Source organism: Chinchilla lanigera, unplaced genomic scaffold, assembly GCF_000276665.1.
Source record: "Chinchilla lanigera isolate Chin_1 unplaced genomic scaffold, ChiLan1.0 scaffold00079, whole genome shotgun sequence".
NCBI classification, from domain to species: domain Eukaryota; kingdom Metazoa; phylum Chordata; class Mammalia; order Rodentia; family Chinchillidae; genus Chinchilla; species Chinchilla lanigera.
Window position 1 is genome coordinate 3,778,168 of NW_004955480.1, and position 17,829 is coordinate 3,795,996.

General features: G+C 38.3%; 1 protein-coding gene across 5 annotated transcripts in view; it reads left to right on the forward strand.

The window, feature by feature from the left end:
* The window catches only part of Kcnip4 (Kv channel interacting protein 4), a 1,107,708-nt gene that overhangs the window by 974,794 nt on the left and 115,085 nt on the right, over positions 1-17,829 (forward strand). Inside the window, exon 2 of one of the 5 annotated variants that reach the window (XM_005402468.1) lies at positions 15,403-15,504. The exons of the other annotated variants lie outside the window; for them this stretch is intronic. Coding sequence (XP_005402525.1) covers positions 15,403-15,504 — 102 coding nt within the window. The remainder of the gene's footprint in view (positions 1-15,402; positions 15,505-17,829) is intronic. 5 annotated transcript variants of the gene reach the window in all.

A 17,829-nucleotide genomic window follows, 5' to 3' on the forward strand; every position in this document is an offset into this window, starting at 1 on the left:
CACAAATCATGTACATGTGCATACTCTATAGGCTGCACTAGGCAATTTGGCTGTTGGTCTCAGTGACGTGGAAAGACATCTGATATTCAGTAAATACAGATTAATCAGTTGTAACCAAGACAAGACAATCCTTGCTTCTTATTTACTTCTTCATAAATACCTAGTCTAAAAAGATTTAATGAACACTAATACTATAGAATGTAAAATGTGACAACTATACCCACTGTAGAAATTTACCCATTCCAATGTTTAATAGATTAATTTAACTGGAGTGAATATGCTTATTAATAATTTTCAGAACCTACCAGTATTAATAAGAAGGCATGTGAGTTCATCCTTAGATTGGGGGAACTCCATATGAAAACAATGTTCCATATAAAGAAGAGCATTAACAGGTGGCCATGGTTTAATTTGATATTGTCTAGTTTTGAAAAACTGCTGATACTGATATTAGTTTCCTAAGGCTACAGTGACAAATCACCACCAATTGGTGGCTTAACACAAAACGAATTTATTCTTTCACAGTTTAGGAGATCAGAAGTTTCAATTAAGATGCTGGCGAGGTTGGTAATTTCTGCAGGGTTGGTGCTTTCTGCAGGCTGTGAGGGAGAATTCATTCTGTTTCTCTCTGAGTTTCTGGTAGTTACTGGAAATCCTTGAGATCCCTTGGCTTGTCACTGGCTTTCCTCCAGTCTTTGCCTCCATCCTCACTCAGCTGTCTTCCCTGTCCATGTATGCGTATGTGTCCTCCCCTCACATAGTAGTATCATTCAACAGCTACCTTTACACCCACCCTTGTGTAACAGAACTTCATCTTCACTAATTACATCTGGAAAGGTTCCACTTTGAGAAATAGTCTCATTCTGAGATTCCATATGAGCATAAGTTTTTGAGGGACACTGTTCAACCTCAAGCAATGGACTAATGTTAACATAAGAGCATCTAAAGGACATGAAAAATCATAAAGATCTATACGAGTAAGACAGCTAAAAGGAATGAGTTTAGTGAGCTAAGCTAAACAGCAATTGACCTTCCTCTTGGTGTTACACGTGATGCAAAAAGCAGCTCCTAGTCAGAGCCATCCCTGTAGGGGTGCAGACAGAGTATGTTGTCAGATCTTACCATAGAAGAGAGTAACTGAAAGTCTTAAGAGAAAGATGGATAGAGAGATAGATGATAGATAGATAGATGATAGAGAGATAGATAGATAGATAGATAGATGATAGATAGATAGATGATAGATAGACAGATAGATAGATTTCACAAATGTTTTTTTCCATAGTTTTAAAAATTGTATAGTCTAAAAAGTTCCAGCTCTAGTCCAACAGAAATCAGTTTGAAATACCAAAATTATAAAATGACAGTTCTTAATAGAACCTGTCTGGCATTAGATCGGTCCCCTTTTTGAATAACACAACTCAACTGATCTGGAGTAATCAGGTATAGCTAATTTTGTTTTGTTTTGTTTTTCTCGGTACCAGGAATCGAACTCATGACCTTGTGCTTGCCAGGTAGGCTCTGTGCCACTGAGTTAAATCCCCAGCCCTGGGCATAGCTAATTTTTAAAGCTGCCCTGGGAATGTTAATAAATAATGAGAGCCCCAAGAATGTAAACCTTTTACTTTGTTGAATATATTATGTGATTTTCATTCCTGGTACTTTCCATGGGGTCTACCTTTTCATACCATCAATGAATACTTACTGGTTAAATTAATGAATTAATTTTTAAAGAGTTAAAACATTGTTAGAAGATGATTATAAACAGTGACCCAGAAAGACTGAAAATAGAAAAGTAATATCTCACTGGAAGTTATAATGGATTATATCTTATTTTCTCTGGCATTTGAAAAATTTTTGTAGAAACAATTGCCTCATTTATCTCCTAACTTCCTTGAGATTAGTAAGTGTCATGTATTATTAGCCCCATTTTTCAGGTGAGAAAATTGGATCTCTGAGTGTATCTTTCTCTCCAACTATATTATTATTTTTTAATACAACTAAGAATGTGATGGATGTCCTACAGAAAATGGAATTAGAGGCATGGTTTCCGCCAAAAGAACATGAGTCACCAAAGTTCTCCTAAGGATGTTCAAGATAGGGTGAGTTGCCTAGAAACCTAAATACAAAGTTGGAGAAGGAAATAAAAACTATGCCACAAAGGAAAACAAATGTCCTGTAGGTGAAGATGACACAGTGAGACCCATTGGGTCATGAATGTGTCCATTTTGTGGAGCCGTTGTTCATCGTATAGAGCTCGTGACGTGAGACCAGGAGTCAGGCAGATGGACAAGTGCTCACTACCTGATGATGCCACGTACATACCGCACACATCTCTACTTTTAATTTCCTCAGCTCTAACTTAGCTGTTGTGATATTAGTTGCCACCGGGGCTCTTGTGAAGGTTAAATGATGTAATGATCCCATAAACCACTTGGCACATGGCAAGTACGCTTGTCATCACCATAGTCAGCACTACATTTCAGGCATTTTTTCTCTGCATCTGTCCTTAAGGCTGGATTATGTTTAAGGTGAAATATAGAGCAATTCCTTATAGGAGTGCTTAGTGCTTTGTTTATATTTATCATTTCTGTTAAGTTGTAAGTTGCATGAGACCAGGAAGTGTTTTAACCAGGTCTGAGTCATTACTCAATGAATATTGTTGAATAAAACGTTAACTTACAGTTAATGCTCAAAAATCCTCTATTTACTCCCTATTTCACTCAGAGTAAAAGCCAAACATCTTACAATGGACAATGAGACGTGGTAGGATTTTATGTTAACAGAAGCTAAATAGAATCAGCAAAAAGAAGCAAGTAACCCCCTCTCCAAAAGTCCTACCAAGGACATTATAAAGGACAGTGGCCAATCATATCAAGTACTTCAGGGTACTCGACACCTTGCTGTTAATGTGCAAGGGGTTGGTGTGGGGCCAGAAAGATTCATTACGGAATAAAGAGTTGGTTTGCCCAGAAAATGAACTTTATCATTCCAAAACTTATTCAAAATAAAATTGTAAGTTGTATTTGCTGTCTCCTGCGATCAGTAAAATCAACCTCACTCAACTGAAACTTGCTTTCAGAATTTAAATACACAACTGACTCACTGTAAATATTCAAAGTTACAATGCTTGCTCATCAAAATGCTTAAAGTTTAATTTTTCTAAAGAGAGCATGAATTCCTACCATCTTGTTTACTGAAGCTCTGTATCATTTCTAATGTTCTTGTTTATTACTTTTTATTTTCTTTGTTGGATCGATCTTGCATTCTTACATCTGGTAATCTCAGCAACTTTGTTGAAGATAACAATATGTAATATGACAAACATTGTTAATTCCTATCTTCTTGTTTTGAAATCCTGTATCGTTTTTTATTGTGTGTGTGTCCTTTTGTTTTTGTCTTTGTTGTTGTTATTTTGTTTTGTTTTCTCTTTAAAATAAAAGGAAAGCATGAGTTATTCATTAGCTTTAGAAGAGAATGCCCTAATATTTAGGTTTAATTCACTCATTATTAAGGCGGCACTGCCTGAAATAGAGATTTAGGTGTGAAATATACTTTATTATTGCTATAGGAGAGAAAATGCTCATCTTATTTTTCAAATATTTATTTTTCTCTTTGAGTTCTGACCCTGAAACTCATTTGTTCCATCACCAATTGGGTAAAGGGTGAGAATCCTATCTAGCTGGGAACTATGTGTACGTAACTGTATTTGAAGTTCCTAAGCACCCTGGGGAAAGCAAAGGCTGCCGTTATTATTATTCCCACAGTGCAGCTGAGATAAAAGAGACTGGGTGAGATTATACTACTTTTCTGAAGCTTTAGGAATAAAAAGGGGCAGAGATTCAAACTACTTATTTCTGACTCCAAAGTTCCAGATCTTTCCACTATAAAAGTTACCTTAACTATGATTTGACTATTTGCATTTTAGCTCCCTGTGTCATCTTCCCTACTTTTAAAATACCATTTTAAAAATGAAATTGCACAATTTACATTTGTTATAATATAATGCAATGGCCATTTAGTCAATGATTATCCATTACTTTGTGGGAATAGACCCTGCCAGTGGCTGGTAATTTGTGCATATACTTTGCCATCTAAATCAGGACATTTGTGAGCACATTTTTTTAAATGGAGCAAATGTATTGTTACAGATAGAGTGTAGAGGAAATGCACATAAGCTGGCAATGTCTCCTTGGACCAACCCAAAGAGATCTTGTTACCCTAATTACAGAAGGTCACAGAGAATTTCTAAACCTCTGCAACAAAAGACAGCCCCATATAAACTGTTCTGACCATTTGTTCAGAGAACGAAACGAATGTTAGACTTCAGCGATGACTCTTACAAGATCCCAAGGAAGACCAATGGCTTCTCTATGGTGCTGCTTTCTGCTTCTATTCTGAGGTTGGCTCCGCCAGTAGGAAAAAACAGTCATATAGACAATCACAAGCACTTAGTACAGGCTGAGCATTCTGAGTCTGAAAATCCATCACTCTGTATTTTCACATTAGTGATTGCCAACTGGTAAAATCTATGCAAGTATTCTAAAATGGAGAAAAAAACGTCTCAGTTCGGGTTACTTCTTCAGAGGGGAAAATGTTATATAGGCAGCTCAGTTAGATAAAAATATCACAGGCAGTCAGACAGGGCCAGGCCCTTGAAGGAGCCAACACGAAAGACAAGATACCTTGTAAACGGAGATTTATTTGCTGTAGGCCAGACCTCAAGACAAAAGACTAAACAAATGCAGGCACAGACCTCCGTGGGTGGAAACATCAGGGACTGATATTCTAAATAGGCAGCAATTACCTCAAAAAATCCAGGAAGAGTCACTGGCTGAATCCTCTACAGGAAAAGCGCCTGTTCTGTATTCATACCCGCTTGCTCGATTCCCCATTTGATCCCAGTTTACTCAATTTTACCTGAACTTGTAATCTTATTGGCTGACCGTAGTTTTGTTCCACTTCCTGTCCACCTTGTGATTTCCCATTTTCCCCTTATCTTGGACCCACCTCACCCCGGGGTTATGCTCTATAAAGTGCCTGGGAAGGGCAAGTCCTTAGCAACCCACTAGGGCCCCCTTCTGTCCTTCTCTTGGACAGAAGCTATCTTTCCCTCAATAAATATATTATGTAATTAAAAAAAAAAAAAAAAAAACAATCTGAAATCTGCAATACTTCCAGTCCTAATTTGTACTCAGGTTACTAAAGCTCTGTCCAGATGTTTCATGAAGCACATAATCAACATAATGGTAACCAAGAGCAAATGTAGCCTGATCTTGATTAAGTAGGAAACTGAGTCAGGGGTACAGAAAGGGAAGAGACACTGAGAGAATAGAGACAAGGGGCTGTTAGTAGAAACATGGAAGAATAAAGAGATGTAGGAAGTCAAAGAGTCAGAGAAACTCAGGGACAGAGTTTCTCCAGGAGAGAGGAGAGGTAGGCAAACATAAAAACAGAGAGAGGGAGGGAGACAGGGAGAGAGAGCAAGAGTGAGAGGGGAGAGAGAGAGAGTCAGAGAGAGCAGAGCAACCAGTAGGTTGACAGACAAAACAGCATTCATTATTTGTAAAACAGGTGTCTTTAAATAGCAGTTCTAAGTGGTGTCAAATTTGCTGTATTTGCATTTAGATTCTATAGATTATTTCCAGCAAATTCAAGCACCTGCTGGCTGCCTCCCTCTGAATTAACTGACAGAGAAGGCAGCTGCTTTACAATCAAGCAAAACAAAACAGGTCAATTAAGAAGGTTAGCTTTCTGCCTCCAAAATTCAAAAGGGACAAAATCAAATCTAGATTTTTTTTCTCATGTTTGACGATCAATATTGCTGCTACTCTTCTTAAAGGGAAACATTTATTTGGGGCTGAATGTAAGATCCCATAACAGTTGTGTCTTTTGGCAGGAGCTTTCAGCAAGAATTATTATTATTTCACTACAATACCAGCAGTTGGGCTTGGCTTCTAGAAGCAGCACATAGTAAGAGCTTTGAATTTCACTTAAGAAATAGGCTTCTCACTTAAGAAATAGGCATCCTAGTAGAGATGAAACTGGTGAAAATTTTCTTTCTACCTATAGCATCCAAGTCGTTGAATCAGCTTGTCCCTGATTCAAGGAGTGACAGATGAATCACAGTGCTTCTCAGACTCCTGGTGATTGCTGTCACAGTTGTGAATCTTGAGAAGATGCTATGCGTGTTAGAATATTGTTAGCCATTTTCTTAGACCAGACATCCAGAGGCTTAGGTTCTAGAAAGAAAAACATTGTCCATGATTCAAAAGCAGAAGTTAGAAGCTGAACAGGTTTGTGAATTATGGAGGAGAAACCTTCATTTCAAAGGAAAGCCACAGGAAATATAAGGGTTTTTTTTTTTTTTTTTTTTTTTAATCGTTCTAGTCCAAAAGGGAGAAAAATAGCATAATCTTCATTACGGTAAAATTGCCATTTCTATTAACATAGTCAGTGTCCTTTGAATTCTTGGTTTTCTGCCCATTACTCAGCACTGAACCTGATATTTACACATAATGGTATTTCTTGTACAACAGAAAAAGCAGCGGTGAAGAATGACCACTTGCATATTTACTGTGGAGGACTGCGTGGTCAGAGACATGAAGGAATCAACATAGCGATAAACTGACTTGTTCTCCCCTTAGTGAAAATGATTGTTCTTTCATTTAGTTAAGTTTAAAGTGACCTACATATTTGCACACTTATTTCTCTGCTTGTATTTCTCTATTCATGATTTTTTAAGGGATAAAATACTAGCAGTTTGGCTTGGTTTATACATACAAGCAGCACTAAGCAATCGACTTGAGTTCTAAGGTAGTAAATTTACAGTGATCTTTGGACTGGTGGTTTATGTTGCCAATTATTGTAAGGTATTAATGTGTGTATTATAGGTACCAATAACTATTAATTGAATAAATGATTGCTACTAATTTATAATTCAACAAATATTTTAGTACCTAATGCATGCAGTACACTGTGATATTTATTAAAAATTAAGGAAAGTAAGATATTGTCTCATCTTTAGATATATTTACTCAGATGTAACTTTGTTGAAACCTTTCCCAGCTACCATATTTACAACTACGAGTGTTCCCACTTGGCCTCCAACCCTTGTGCACCACGAGAGGTCTATAGGCCCCATCCCTGCTTTCTACCAGCATTTCTGATATTTTCTTATGCACTTTGGTGTACTTTTGTTTGCCAACAATAATAAAGGCCCATTAATATATGAATGCTTATTTGCTTTTTTAGTTATTATTCCTTGCGCTGGGCCAGAGCCTAGCATATCCTAGGCACTCAACAAATGTTTTCTGAATGAATACATTCATGAATGAACCAAATGGTTCCTTCAAGGACTTCAGTTTTGTCAAACTGACAAATCAATTATGCAGTGTACTAGGTGTTGTAGATGTAGATGATTAGACTCTTAAGTTTTTTATTTCAAAAATTAAAAAAAAAACTAACAAAACAACAATGAAGACAAAATCAAAACAACATAAAAACAGCAAAAACGATACATGACCACAAAACAAAATGTTAGGAATTAGCAGTGGTGGCTACATTACATACTGTTATCTTCAATGAAGTTGCTGAGTTTTCCAGACATAAGAATGTAAGATTGATAAAACAATCAAAGAGAGTTTAGATTCTGAGGAGCAGGGACTTTTTGTATTTTCACCACTGTGTGCCCATAGTTCTACAAAGAAGATCATTGGTAATGTTTACATTATATGCTTTATAGTAAATATTGGTGAATAAATAAATGCATGTTTATGGGATGCAAATAATCTATCAAAGAGTGTTTGTCTCTGTGTGAATAAATGTGCTATATACTTAAGCAATCTGCCAGTTGGCTCACCTTCACCTCCAATTTTCCTTTCTTGTTACTGGCTGGTGAACAAAGCTCACCCCCTAACTCAGTAACACTATCAGCAGAGCACCTTCAACACAGCTATCCACTTAGGATGGGGAGGGGTTGCTTCCCTCACTGTGAGGAAGCAGATCATGTACATTCCACCTGCAACTGCTAGTTGTGGGCATGCAGCTCAGAGGCACATCCTGAAACTTCCTCAAAATATATATACTATGATTTCATGCTATCAGTACATGCTGACTGAACCTTTTCTATAGCAGCCACTATGCAAGCTAGTGGAAATGCACTAATGAATAAGAAAGAGAGTTACAAATTTAATCGTGTTACAGACTTAACTATGTGGATGGGTTTAACTCTATGATCTTAGTGTATATTTTCTACTTTCCCATATAGCTTTTGTCCCTTATTGCCTATGTTCCTTCTTGTTAACTATTTAAGTATTCTATTGTAATTCCTCTACTGATGTTTTGATTATACTCCTTTGTACTCAGCGTCTAGATATGACAATGTCACCTTCATTTAGTATAGACTACTTAGCGTTAATACTGTGCCACTTTGTATAAAATATAAGAACCAGACTTCAATAAATTCCTTTTACCCTTCCCCAACTGTTAGGTTATTGTCAGAAATTTTACATATGACAAATGTAATAAGCTCTCAAATATTTTTTAAATAAATACAATAATAAAATAATATTTTATATTTATTCAACATATTTGCAATTTGAAGTACTCTTTATTTCTCCCCAAAGAGCCAAATTTTCAATATCATGTCATCGCCTCTTAGCCTGAGCAAATTTCTTCAGCATATCATATAATACAGGTCCATTGGCCATGAATCTTTGCAGTTTTAGTCTCTGGGAAAATATTTTATTCCACCTTCATTCTCCAACAAACTACTTTTATTCAATATAAAATTCTAGTTCGACAGTCTTTATATTTTCTTGAAAACATCAAGGGTGATTATCTATTGTTTTCTGTCCTTTATTGTTTCTGATGAGAAACTATATTGTCTGCAGTCAAATCTTCTACTGCTGAGCTATAACCCTGCACTGTGAAACTGTATTATAATACATTTAATATAACTATGTGTGATTCTTCACGGGTTTGTCTTGCTCGAAGTTGAAAGTTTTGCTTTTCTTTGATGTTTCTGATCAAATACAAAATCTGTTGGCCATTATTTCTTCAAAAATGTATCTCCCAGTTTATTTGGTTATCCAACTTTACTTGTGTTGGGCTTCTTAACATGTTACCTGGATCTTTAAGGCTAAATTATTTAAATCTCCTTTTCTTTCTATTATTTAGATTGGATGATCTATTTCTTTTGATTTCTAGTCAAGCCTATATTTTTTCTTCAGTAGCCCCCAATATGTTAAGTAAATCTAAAAATGTTTTCATTTTTGTATCTTATTTTTTGTTTCTAGAATTGCTATTTGCATCTTTTTTCATTTTCATTCCTTTTCTAAATTTTCCACTTGCTTATTTATTGTGAGCATCTTTATCTTGAAAGCTATTTCCTACGAATTGTAGCACCTATGTCATCTTAAGTTCTATTCACGTTAAGTGCTTTTAAAATCTTCATTATGGGTCACATTTTTCTGCTTCTTTACATATGAGTAACATTTGAGAGCATGGTGGACATTGTTATGATACCAAGTAGGGAATTTAGATTGTATTTTCTTCTTTGAAATGGATTGAATATTGTTCTAGAAGGCATTCCAGAGTTCAACAGCTCTCTTTGCTTTTTCCATCTTTAGTTGTGCTTTTGTTAGGAAAAGTTCATTTGAGTTATTGCCTTAGTCATATGCTGTGGTACTTGCTCTGGGAAATTACCTTACTCCTACAGCAACCTTTCTGAACTCACAAGTGAAGGCCAGAGGTGCTTACGGCCCTTCTTCATACTTTTTTTTGTTTGTTTGTTTTTTGTTTTTTGGGTTGGTCAGACACCACCTTCCTAGCACTGTACAACTTCTGTTATCTCCATTCGATTCTCAACCCTGTAACAGCATCTGCCTAAGTCTTATGAAGCCTTAAGCTGAGCTTGCATTTCTCATCCTTTCATCAATAACGTATTTCATCCTCACATATGTTCCCAGCCACCCGCCAGTCTGTCCCCCAAACACGCACACACATACAGACATCCTGTCTCTCATATCTCACCTAGAAATGCCAGCTATTTAGGAGCCCAGAATTCCAGTCTCTGCCATCTCAGTCTTGTAAGATTGGGCTTCATCTCTCTGAGTTAGGGAAGCAATACGCGGCCAGGCAGGGCCTTTGTGGGTTCAGCTCTTGAGCTCCTTTGCTCTGAAGGGTTATAGCACTTTACTGCTTAATGCTCCAGGCTTGAAAACCAGTTGCCTCATTTATTTTTTTACAGATATGACATTGTGTACAGTACAACAATATATTCAATAACATCTACTCTGTAAACCTTGGAGTAGAAATCATCGAATTTATATTGTAGTAGGGGAGCTATACGTAGTGTGACCAAAAAGTAGAGTGAATATTTAAAAATACTCTATTGCATTAAAGCCACATTGCTGTTAGTCTTCCATGGAACAGTCCACCTCCCTTCAAACACACTTCTCCACACGTACCCATCCGCCTTGCCACTTTCTGAAACAGTTCTGGAAGTTTTCTTTTGTCAGTATCTTTATTTGCATTGTCCTGCCTCCTTTAATGTTCTGAAGTGATTCAAAATACTTATCTTTCATAGTCATTTTGACTTTGGGAAAGGCCAGAAGTCCCATAGTGCCTATTCCAGTGACTAAAGCAGATCCTTGTTACATCATGATGTTTTATTTTTATTAATACCTGTTTTCAGCACATATGTTCACTATCACCACTTCTGTTCAGTATGGAACTTGAAACATTAGCCAGCGCAATCAGGCAAGAGAAACAAATAAAAGGAACAGGTATAGAAAAGGAAGAAGTGAAGTTCTTATTATTCACAGATGACATGATACTCTACATAGGAGAACCAAAAAATTTCATCCAAAGATTCCTAGAATTAATAGCAAAATATAATAATGTACCAGAGCACACTATCAACACAGAAAAGTCAACAGCATTCCTGTACATCAAGAAGGAAATTAGGAAAACATTGCAGTTCACAATAGCATCAAGAAAAATTAAATGCTTAGGAATTAACCAAATCAAGGAAGTGACACAAGGTAACATTTTTATGAGGCCACCTTTCCCTTAGATGGCAATCAGAAACATCAATTACTGTATTTTTTGTCAAGATCCATAAAGACACTCACAAAAGAGGATTTCTAGAACTGCTTTAGAAAGTGGCAAAAATGTTGAGATAAGTGTTTTGGAAGTGAGAGAGAGAGTATCTTAGGGGCATTAACTGTGATAAGTCTTTTGATGTAGTAATTATTTAAATTTAAGCATTTAACATATACTTTGATCATATCTCCTATGTCAAATGTGTAATTCTATTGCTAATTATTTTAATTTTACTTCCCATGAAGAATACATAAGGGGAACCATCAGAGCATCTAATAGCTCTTTAAAATCCAACTTGGTGTATTGTGTAAGGTTCTTCTTAGGAAATAATCATTGAACTGAAACCTCAAGGATGAATGGAACTTAAGTAGGCAAAGAAGACATAAAGCAAGGGTCCTGATGCAGGTAACATCATGAGAAAAGTTCTGGAGACGGCAGGGAATGTGATCTTCTCAAATGAGTCAAATAGTTAAGATCTAACCGTTATAGAGGGTGCATTAGGTGTCAGTCATTGTGCTAAATGTTTTCATAGTATTTCACGTGGAACAACTACTTCTTCTTTGCGACAGGGTCTCTCTATGAACTTCAGGCTAGCCTGGAACTCACAGTGACCTTCCTGTCTCAGCCTCAGGAGTGCCAGGAGTATAGGTGTGCACTACCATACCCAGCAACCATGCCACCTCCTTTTCGATGTAGATACTGTAACTACTTCACTTTACTGAGGAGAAATCTGAGATTCAGAGAGATTAGGTAATTAAGTAACCAGGGCACAGGATGCTAAACTCTACTCCAGGCTCTTTGGCTCCAGTGCCTGAACATTGAGCCAGTACATTTTCAGGAGAAAAGAGCAGAATTAGCTAAGAGTAGGGATGGGAACGGAGTATGGGGGGGTCAATCACATCCACATCCTGCCTTTTAGAATCCTAATATCTCACTGAGAAGAAAACACAAATAATAATCACATTATAATTATATAAAATTATAGAAAGAAATAATAATCATATTATAATCACATAAAAATATACTCCAAAGCATGACCTTTAAAACTTTGTTTTGATAACCAAGATCCTTGCATATAAATTCCTGTGTTTTTATAAATGATAAGACAGAGACCAAAACCACAAATCTGAAGTAGTTAAACAACGACTAAAATCCTAGTCTTCTAACTTCTAACTAAAACATCAAGTTTTCCGTCTTAGCAATGTGGGGAGAGTGCAGAGGGTGACATTAATTTCTGGGAATGCTTGGGAACAAGGAAGCTCCCCCTTCACTCCAGGTCTAAGGGTCTAGGAAACTGTTATAGAGACTGAGTTTGGTAAACACCAGAATTAAAAAACAAAAAAGAAAAACAGAATTTAAAATTATTTCTTGAATGTCAGCCGGGATGTAGAGTTTTCCTGGACAACAAGAAATTAATTCTGAAGTAAAGGAGCTCAGTGAGCTAACCTAATGTCTCTGCCCTACTGTAGAAATTTCTCTCTCAAGGTCCTTGTCAAAATAGGGTCTTGACTATAATAGGTTCATGGTGCCCAGTCCAACAGGCCACTGAAACAACATGGATGACAGAGTCCCCACAGGCCTGACAGAGGTAAAGTCTGCCAAAGGAGAGAGCGACTGAACCATTTCAAAGGCAGCCAGCTTGAGTGAAAGCAAATCACTGATGAAGGGGTCAGCGGCCTTAGAGGGCACGCATACCCGCATAGTGTGCTGCAGAGGGAGGAAATGCAGAAGTAGAAGGAGCAGAAGGTCTCCCTAACTAGGTAAAAGCCAACCATAATGTCCCAGAGAAGATCACAAGGCAGACAATGCCTTGATGAATACATTCTTCTGCAAATGGAGAAGGAAAATATGAACCGAAGAATCTGTTTTATGTAAGTCAGGCTTGTTTCACACATGTAGAAACTTACTTAGATACAAACCTAGGGCAGGAAATCGGATCCTCTTCAGATAGGCAAAGTGAATTTGTTAGTCTCCTATTTTGTACCAGATCTTCAATCAACTCTTGGAAGGTCAAATGAAGAAGACTTTAAACATCACATAAGTGCAAAAGCCAGAGGAATGTCTGCTTTGTGAGCTGCAGGCAAGGCCGGAAGGGCAATGTGGCCAGTAGTCAATGATCCAGAGAAATTAGGAGGATGGGAAAAGAATGTGAACCAAGACTCTGGCTGCCCGCAGAGCATGCAGGGGCTTCGGTCTTGGTGGGAAGTGTGGGAGCCTTTCAAAGACAGCATGAAGCTCTTAGAGGACTTTTAAACAAAAGAATAATCTGATTTTATTTATGTATTTACTACTTAGTAGCCACTCAGTGTAAGGTTCTCTCTCATCCTTTGGCAAAGTGCAGCTCTGTCATCAAACATTGCTGGACCCCAACTGCTGACACAGGCAGCTTCTGCTCTGCTGCTACAGTCCACTGCCTTCCAGTGCCAGCTTGTACTAGACACCATAGGGGACTATGGGGCGCTGGTCTTCATTGTTTTTCGGTGTTAACAGCTTTGAGTCCGTTTTCTTTCTTTCTTAGTTTCTTTCTTTCTTTCTTTTTTTTCTTTCTTTCTTTCTTTCTTTCTTTTTTTCTTTCTTTCTTTCTTGAAATGACTTCTCTGTCCACATCACTCAGGATAAAAAAAAAAATCCCAAATATATTTCCAGGACTTTTGGAATCCACACCACAGGAAAAGTGAGAAATAAATCACAAGCAGGTTTATAGGAACTCCAAAGTATGTGTGTATTTAACAGGCCCTGTGTGGTAGCACAGGAGGCACAGAGGTCAGCGCACAGGAGGGAGCCTTCCTAGACTACAACCCAAGAAGGGGCTGGGGAGTGCTGCTTAAGTGGCAGCTGCAGGCTTGTTTCAGTGCGGGGCAGGAATGAAAGCTTGCTATGAATGTTGGGTATGCAAATAAAGGGCTCAGATCCCTCCCTTCCTGATTTTAGCTACTCAACAATGCCCCGTCTTTTATTCAAAAAGTGCAACAGTGTCACCTGAAGGGGAAAAGTGGGGAGGGGAACCACACTGCCTGTCTGGCTGCACTCATGTTGCAGTACAGAATCAAGGTTTAATAGCCAGTAAGGACACTGAAGCAAACTATCTTAGTCCATTGGCCAGGGGGACACAAACGGAAGAGACAGGAGGGACAGACAGCTGCTGGCCAAGCCATCCTCACCTCCCACCCCTCTCTAGCCAATGCAGGAACAATGAGTTAGCTGCTTCTTGCCTCAACCTCACTTTGTCACCGGATGCCCACTAGAATTTTAGCCAGAGGACACTGCTCAGGAGGTAGATCAGCCCTAAACGGAAGCAGGAACAGAGTCTTGGAGTCAGGAGTTGTCTATACTTTCAAAGTACGAGTTATGAGGTAGAACGGGAACAAGTGACACCTTTGCCACGTCCGTATTGTAAAGTCTGTCTAACCTCAATTTAAAATGGCTCTTTTGTTGTGCTCTGTGTTTGACACCTTCCAAACTAATTTGGAGAAGCAATGGATCTTAACATGCAAATACAGGCTTCTGTGTACCCAGTGTTTGAGGTGTTAATGAGTTGGAAAGCTGGCTTCTGTCACCCAAAGTTGTTTCAGGCACTTGCTAGCTTGCCGCTCAGCCACTGTTGATTTCTCTTGAATCCTCTCCACCTGGCTGAAGTCACAGGTTCTGCTGTGTATTCCTGAGTTAACATTTTACAGACACGTCTTGCTTCTTTTGGAATCGGTCTCCCTGAATAAGTTCTATTCATCACTGTTCGTGTGCGAAAAATGTGAGGGATTGGCACGTCTCTGGACATGTCAGCATATGCTAATGAAGCTGCATATCAAGGGCATTTATTTTCCCACTTTCAGGGAAGGCAAAGGTACTAACAGGTGATTGCAGTGTGAATGATTTATGCAGAGCATCTACTTCCTCTGTAATCAAAGATGGGGAGCAAAGAGAACAGAAAATTGTGATGCGAGCCCTTATGCTGGGCTCACTGCCGAAACTTCAGTCTGGTTAACTCTTTTAGTGATATCTGTTTTCTTCGTGAACTAAGATCCCCAAAAGCCACCAAGTTTTACTTTTGTCATCCAATGCCTTTTATGATTTTGTGTTCACTTGGTAATCATTATCATTAATGTAATATAAGGAAAAGTGTGAAAAATTAAACCTCTATAAAGAGGAAAATGCTCAGGGGTCTGAACCCACTGCCTGCGATTGCCTGACTGGATGGCTGCCTCCCCATCCTGCTGCCTGGCTTCTCCGATGCCCCCTGTGGCACGGCCCACTTCCTCCGCGCAGAAGCATTAACAGACCTGATCCTGTATTTTCTAGGTTTTCTCTACGCTCAGAACAACACCAAGCGCAGCATTAAAGAGCGACTCATGAAGCTCTTGCCCTGCTCAGCTGCCAAAACATCGTCTCCTGCTATTCAAAGCAAGTTCAGTTTTCTTTTCGCCCCTGAGTTGTTTATATTATTTGTTCAGGTCTGCATGCATTACACTTCTCCACTTCTAAAGGAATCAGTATATCACATACTGAAAAATCAATGCTATTGATGTGCTTTTGTTTACCTGGACTATTTTGGTGCTGTTTTGAATCATTCCCTGCTTGGTAGACTGATACCACAGAGTGAGTGAAAAAGCTTGTGCTTCAAAACCTGGAGAGATTTCTGTTTGATCTGAGGAATGGGAATTAGACTCCAGTAACTCTTAGGTTTTGTTGCCTAACATGGTAGCGGAACAGATGAATCCATTAAAACAGTATTATTTCACATGCTTTGGGGTTTTTTTTTTAATGGACACATACAAATTAGACATATTTATGGGGTACCATGTTATGTCTTCACACCTGCTACATGGTATAATATTCAAATTAGGCTAAACATATCCACCTTCTCAAACATTTATCTTTTGTTTGTGGCAAAGTATTCAAAATCTTTTATTCTTGCTTTTTGGAATACACAATGCATTATCATCATCCATAGTTACACTACTGAACAGTGGGAAGCAAGAACTCATTTTTCCTCCCTCTAACTTAGTAGCTGTTGATAAATCATTCTCATCTCTCCATCCACACCATCACCCTTCCCTCCCCTCACCCAGGACCTGGTTACCACAGTACTACTCTCAACTCCTATGAGAGCACTGCTTTTAGATTCCACATTTGAATGAGTTTAAGTAGGACTTGTCTCTGTACCTACTCACTGCAGTTAATAGAAGGACATCCAGTTTCATCTATGTTGTCACAAGTGACAGAATTTCATTATTTTTTAAGATTTAATACTATTCTGCTGTGTGTATAACATTTTCTTAATGCATTCATCCAGTGAGAGACACCTCAGTTGATTCCATACCTTGGCTCTCATAAGAAGGGCTGCCGTCAACTTGGGAGCACAGATGTCTCCTCAACAGACTGAGATTATTTCCTTTGTGTATGTAGCAAGAAGTAAGATTTTTGAGTTATAAGGTCACTTCATTTTAATTTTTACTTTTTGAGAACCACCCATACTGGCTGTACTCTTTTAGTTTCTTGACTCCTATGAATTTGGCATGTAATTTAGATACTTTCAAACCTCAAGCTTCTCACCACGTTAGAAAAAATATTTGAGAGGGGAAAACATAAATAAATGGGACACGTCTTCTTCACTCACTCTTTCCCCACATCAGTCAGCATTGACTGCCACGTGTTTTTTTCTTCCAGTACCAGGAATCAAACTCACGACCTTGCACTTGCCAGGCAGGTGCTGTACCGCTAAGCTAAATCCCCAGCCCCTCCCATGTGTTTTAAATTAGTATTTTGCAAAGTGTGACAAATACTATTTGTCACAGGGAATGGTGCATACATATATATTACACCTTGATCCTCTTTACTGCCCCTTCACCTTCCCTCTCTGCCATTTCCCACCAATCCCAGACCCCCTTCCATCTCCACATAGTCTATCTCTGTTTTCTATCATCTGTCTTTCATTTTGCCTTTAAACTATTTATATGTTGGGTTTCTAATACAGGAGATATCACCCAAGTTTTAACATTCTGTGTCATTTATTTCACTTAGCACGATCGTCTCAAGGCACACCCATTTTCCTGTGAATGACTCAAATCTGTTCTTTACGATGAAGTAGTGTTACATGATGAATGGATACCACATTTTCCTCATCCATTCACCTGTTGATGGACATATTGGCCACTTCCAAGATTTATCTACTTGGGTTTCCCTAGAGAAACAGAGCAAATGGAAGCATACATGCAAATACACATACATACACACATAAACACAAGCACATACAGCTCATAGGCCTAAAGGAACAGGCAAGGGTGAAATTCATAGGATAGGATGGAAAAAAGAGATGGAATTTGATTCTGTAATCTTGAGTCAAAATGTCTGCCTCTGAGGAAGCTTTAGTTTTTGCTTAAGACCTTCAGCTGACTAGATGAAGCCTACCCACAGTACCCAGGGAAATCTGCTCTTTACATAGCGTAAACTGACTGTAGACATTGCCACACATACAGCATATTTTCACAACATTTAAATTAGTGTTTGGTTAAATACCTGAATGCTATAACCTAGCTCAGCAGGCCTATATCACGTGTGCTGCAGCCAGCTATTTGTTATTACTGAGAGCTCTAAGAGTTTCACCATCACTGACCAAGCCCACTCGACACATAGAACTATCACATTCTCCCTTTTCTGTTTCCCCCAATTTTGTGAATTTTTAAGGAATAGAAAATAGAGAACACCTAAAAAGAAACCATCAGGTGA